The sequence below is a fragment of the Ailuropoda melanoleuca genome, chromosome 16, assembly GCF_002007445.2.
Source record: "Ailuropoda melanoleuca isolate Jingjing chromosome 16, ASM200744v2, whole genome shotgun sequence".
In the NCBI taxonomy this organism is placed as follows: Eukaryota; Metazoa; Chordata; class Mammalia; order Carnivora; family Ursidae; genus Ailuropoda; species Ailuropoda melanoleuca.
Genome location: NC_048233.1, coordinates 77,197,456 through 77,202,948, shown reverse-complemented (window position 1 = coordinate 77,202,948; position 5,493 = coordinate 77,197,456). Strand labels below are relative to the sequence as shown.

At 37.3% G+C, this 5,493-nt stretch overlaps 1 protein-coding gene across 1 annotated transcript; it reads right to left on the bottom strand.

Moving 5' to 3' along the window:
- Positions 1–1,821: 1,821 nt before the first annotated feature.
- On the bottom strand, positions 1,822–5,493 carry LOC100476857 (olfactory receptor 5D13). The gene is made up of 2 exons (XM_034644811.1): positions 5,410–5,493; positions 1,822–2,784 (listed from the first exon to the last, which is right to left on the bottom strand). Exons 1-2 carry the CDS (start codon positions 5,491–5,493, stop codon positions 1,822–1,824), a joined length of 1,047 nt encoding a protein of 348 aa, XP_034500702.1.

The following is a 5,493-nucleotide window of genomic DNA, read 5'->3' as shown; positions in this document are numbered from 1 at the left end:
ATCATTCCTGTACCTCCTTTCTAGGCCACGTATTAAGAAAGAAAGAAAATAGCGTTAAATATTGACCTGTTCTGCCACAGGACTTAGAGATGAGAAAGTCACACTTATGCCTACTGCGTCCAAAATTTTAAAGGAAGAGTACTGTATAAATCCACTGGTAGAAAGAAAAATAGCCCAGAACCATCACTTCACACAACCATTGGTGAACTAACATATCATCTAACATGTTTAGCTTCATGGTTAGAATGTCAACTTTCAGGCTGAAAGTACAACCTGAGTCTTTTTGAAATGCATCGTGCATCATATTTGTGTAAATAAATTGGTTATGCAAGAATATCTACAAAATAAAAGAACATCCTGGTTTTTTTTTAAAGATTTTATTTATTTATTCGACAGAGATAGAGACAGCCAGCGAGAGAGGGAACACAAGCAGGGGGAGTGGGAGAGGAAGAAGCAGGCTCATAGCAGAGGAGCCTGATGTGGGGGCTTGATCCCATAACGCCGGGATCACGCCCTGAGCCGAAGGCAGACGCTTAACCACTGTGCCACCCAGGCGCCCCCAAAATATGCTTTTCTTTTTCCTACTTTATTGTGACTCTACTTACAACATAGACCATCAGCCACATAGTGCAACAAAGATGACCTACATACAGGCCTGTAGACTGAGGTTTAGCTGATCTGCTTATCTCATGCTGACTCTCAAGGGACCCTTACTTCGTGTCACTGATCAGTGGAGCGACAGTAGTCACTGCTTCTAAAGCATTGCTATTGTTACAACCCTCTGGAATTTATGATTGTTTCTTTTCATCAATAAATAATTGATGCCTGGGTAAGAGCTATACATTGTATCATTACTAATCACCTGGTTGTTGTATTATATGATCGTAGAGAAAAATGAGTAAAAAATTCTTGGGATCTCTCTATATCATTTCTTACAACCTAAAATGAATCTAAAACTATTCCAATACAATTTTGAAAAAATGAATAAAGCAGAACCACATTGACATAAATAGTAACACTAGAGTGATGGGCATATATTTCCAAAATGTATATTATTTTCTAATGCTGGTATATAGAAAATAATTTATAATTGGGTATAGTACCAATTATAATTTACATTGTATTATGGATCTTTTAAGGGAGCTATATTTCTTATTTATGTTTGCATTTCTGGGAATCTTCCAATACAAGATGGTTCTTGTGAAATAACATATGATTTCTGTTTTTAGAAATTTAGATTTTATGGGGTACCTGGGTGGCTCAGTTTTTAAGCATCTGCCTTCGGCTCAGGTCATGATCCCAGGGTCCTGGGATTGAGTCCCGTGTCGGGTTCCCTGCTCAGTGGGGAGCCTGCTTCTCCCTCTCCCATTCACCTTGCTTGTGTTCCCTCTCTCTCTGACCCTGTCTCCCAAATAAATAAAATCTTTAAAAAAAGAAATTTAGATTTTATGTTGAACAGCTTTTAATGTTCTGCTTTTATAAGAAGAAGGAAACTCCCTTGGGATAAGCCGTAACCCTTCTAACCATCTCAAAAATCTCGTACTTCAAGTGACTTAAACCGAACTGAAATTTGGCCTGAGCAATTATGTGGTCACGTATATTGATGCAGAAACCTTTGTATTCCAATTTATGAACCAAAAACTTGGTTTAAGTAGTCTGATCTTTTATCCCTAATATATGTAATTTTAAAGTTATTTTACTAAACATTAGCGTGAACAGATAGTGGACCGTCAATTGAAGGGTTATCATAGACTTCTGTGTGATACTATTACTGAACAACTCTTACGTACTCACAAAAAGAACTAATGAGCATTTGTGGCTTTACATTTTATCACAGAACAATTCAACGCTGTTTAACTTCTTGACTGTCTCCTTCACGTCTTTGTTCCTGAAGCTGTAGATCAGTGGGTTCAGCATGGGGATGACCACGGTGTAAAACACAGAAGCCACCTTGACCATGAGCCATGAACTTTTGGTGTCAGGAACACAATAGAGGAAGAGGATGGTCCCATGGAAGATTGTAATAGCGGTCAGGTGGGAGGTACACGTGGAGAAGGCTTTGTGACGTCCCCCCGTTGAAGGCATCTTCATGACAGTGATAAAAATGAAAACATAGGAGGTAAGAATGATCATCAAGCTGCTTACTTCATTGAATGTGGCAGAGACTAAAATGATCTTCTGGCTGATGTAGGGGTCAGAGCGGGACACAGAGATGATGGCGGCATGCTCACAGACAAAGTTATTTATGATACTATTTCCTCGGAAGGATAATTTCAATAGAAAGTAGGTAAGAGTCAGAGAACAGACTATACCCCAGGAGTACGATGCACCCACCAACAAGGAACAAAGCTTCTGAGACATGACAACCATGTAGAGAAGAGGGTTACAAATAGCCACAAATCTGTCATAGGCCATCACTGCCAACATGAATGTTTCTGTCACCACGAATATGCATGCAGAGAAGAATTGCATGATGCATGCTGTGAAAGAGACGGTTCTGTCTTCCACAACTAAGTTTTCTAATAGTTTGGGTGTAACTGTTGTAGAGTAACAGAAATCAACAAAGGACAGATGGCTGAGGAAGTAGTACATGGGGGTGTGGAGTTTAGGATTGACCTTGGTGATCACGATCATGCCCAGATTTCCCAGCACCGTGACTGTGTAGATTGTCAGGAATATCAGGAAAAGCGGCATCTGGAGTTGTGGGTATTCTGAGAAGCCCAAGAGAATGAAAGTGGCTTCAGCACTCTGGTTTTCTTGGTTCCTGTGGACAAAACAAGAAACCTGATTCAGAGAAATGTGAAGGAAAATCTGGATAAGACAGGTTACAGTGAGGAAATGGTGAGAAACTTAGTGATTACCCATAAATAGTATTGTAAAAAATACTTGATATTAACCTTTATTTTTAAAGCTGGAGATGATATTGGATAAAGGGTTAGTATCCAAAATATAAAAGAACTTATAAAACTCACCACCCAAAAAACAATCTAATTCAAAAAAAGGCAGAAGACATAGACATTTTTCCAAAGAATACATACAGGTGACCAACAGACACATGAAAAATCCTCGACAATCACTGATGGTCAGGGAAATACAAATCAAAACTACAGTGAGATATCACTTCACACCAATCAGAATGGCTAAGATTAACAGCACAGGAAAAGGGTGTTGGCAGGGATGCAGAGAAAGGGGAACACTCTTACATTGTTGGTAGGAGTGCAAACTGGTATAGCCACTCTGGAAAACAATATGGAAGTTCCTCAAAGAGTTAAAAATAGAACCACCCTCTGATCCAGACATTGCACTACTAGGCATTTACTCAAAGGATACAAAATTACTAATTTTGAAGGGATTCATTCACCCTCATGTTTAGAGCAACATTATTAACAATAACCAAATTATGGAAGGAGCCTAAATGTCCATTGGCTGATGAATGGATAAAGAAAATGTGGTCGATGTATATACAATGAAATATTACTTGGCCATAAAAAAAGAATGAAATCTTGCCCTTTGCAACAACATGGATGGAGCTACAAAGTATTATGCTAAGTGACATCAGTCCGAGAAGGACAAATACCATATGATTTCACTCATATGTGGAATTTAAGAAACAGAACAAATGATCGTAACGGGGAAAAAAGATAGAGGCAAACCAAGAAACAGACTCCTAATGGTAGAGAACAAACTGATGGTCACCAGAGGGGAGGTGGGTGGGAGGATGAGTTAAATAGTTGATGGGGATTAAGAAGAGTTGTGATGAGAACCGGGTGTGGTATGTAAGTGTTGAATCACTAAATAGTACACCTCAAACTAATATTACACTGTATGTTAGCTAGCTGGAATTTAAATAAAAACTAAAAAAAAATAGCTAGAATTTACTAATTTCACCATTACAAGGTGAATGTGAAATTTGTGCAAATAGAATAATAAAAGAAGGCAGTCAGGAGTGAAAGAACAAAAACAGAATTGTCTTTGATATATTTCAAATGATCAGACTCAGGATCCTCATAGACAGCTGGCTTTATGAGAAGGACCCGTCTAGCTTTTTCATGAATCAAAGTTCACTTAAAATACTTGTCTTGGAGGAAATACATCATAAGTTTCTACAATCTCTTCCCTGCCTAACCTGTTTAAATATGAAAACTTAGAATTCAAAAGATAATTAATGACCCAGAGAAATGACCAAGTTACATTTGTGTTTACTCTTGAAGCTGCATTTATTTTTGAATTCCCTTTCCAGGGAACTTATATGCAGTCACACATTTCTTTCCCCATATTTTAGCTATGTCTTGCAGATGAATAACATACTCGATCAGCCACATTTACCTAATTATGGAGAATCATAAAAATCTATTACCCTTTCTGGGTATATTGCAATATCAGGTATTTGGTGAAATGTGTGAAGAAATAAACTTACTTATAACATGTACAGACTATTTTTTATTATGCTGGAGATCTTTCTACCACAATGTCATCAAACTTAGTCTACCACAAAACCTCCAAAGATGGGTCACGGCTTCCTCAAGTGTACGGGGTGGTTGTTACTTGGTTAGGGATTTTTTTTTTTCTTTTTGGCATTGAGCTGGTTTCATACACATAAAGGTAATCCTTCTTATACCCTATTCTCTTAATTTCTTACAATAATTTTACCCCCACTTGATCCTTTACTCATGGCCATGGTCATACCCTTTATACCATTAACAAAAAGTGTAAGCCCTCAAAAATACCAATATCATCCACATCTGTAACATAATTGTATTATGCTTCTTTTTAAATCATTTACCATTTTATCATCATCTGTTCCACTGCAAAATAAAATTTGTGAAAGCAAATTTGGGACATTAAAACAAGAGTGAGTAGTCAATAACATTTACTGAATTAATAAAATACGAGTATGTGAATGAGTAAACTCTTGGCATATAATATACACGAATTGAGGTAAAAGCTTATAATAATGCTGAAGAACTTAGGCTTGCCTATTAAGTCAGCTTCGCACAGAATGCACTGAGACACATCTTGAGTCCTACAAAACAAGTAGAAATAGCGAAGCTCCAAGGGACTTAAACTTTCTTAATTAGCATAAAATGAGGACATTCGGGGGAAGAAAGGAAGCATTAGATTCTTTTCTTAAATTGCCCCATATTCCTCCAAAATGACTGAATCACTTTTTTCTGTCAATGCAATTAGTTATTCTCAGAGTCACTTCCTGACTACTTCCTGAAATCTAAAATAGCACAAAGCATAGAAGGGAAGACCATTCCACATAGAATTCTGTGAAAATTCTATGTCTTATGAACTGAAATTAAAGTCTCTGTGGTTTTCACTCAGTTGCTATGATTTTACCCTCCAGGACCATATATAGGACTTACGAGTACACAGGAAAACATATATATATAAAGATATCATTACCACACCCCTGTACTTTTTCTTCTCCAATTGCTCTTTTAAGAGTTCTTTGATACTTGTGACTTCATCTTCCACCACATTTATCAT

Excerpts from the sequence above, each read along its gene's own strand:
- LOC100476857 (XM_034644811.1), bottom strand. The coding sequence starts at position 5,493 with ATGATAAATGTGGTGGAAGATGAAGTCACAAGTATCAAAGAACTCTTA. Across the intron at positions 2,785-5,409 it reads AGAAAAAGTACAGGGGTGTG|GTTTCTTGTTTTGTCCACAG; the intron begins GTAATGATATCT and ends TCTCTGAATCAG.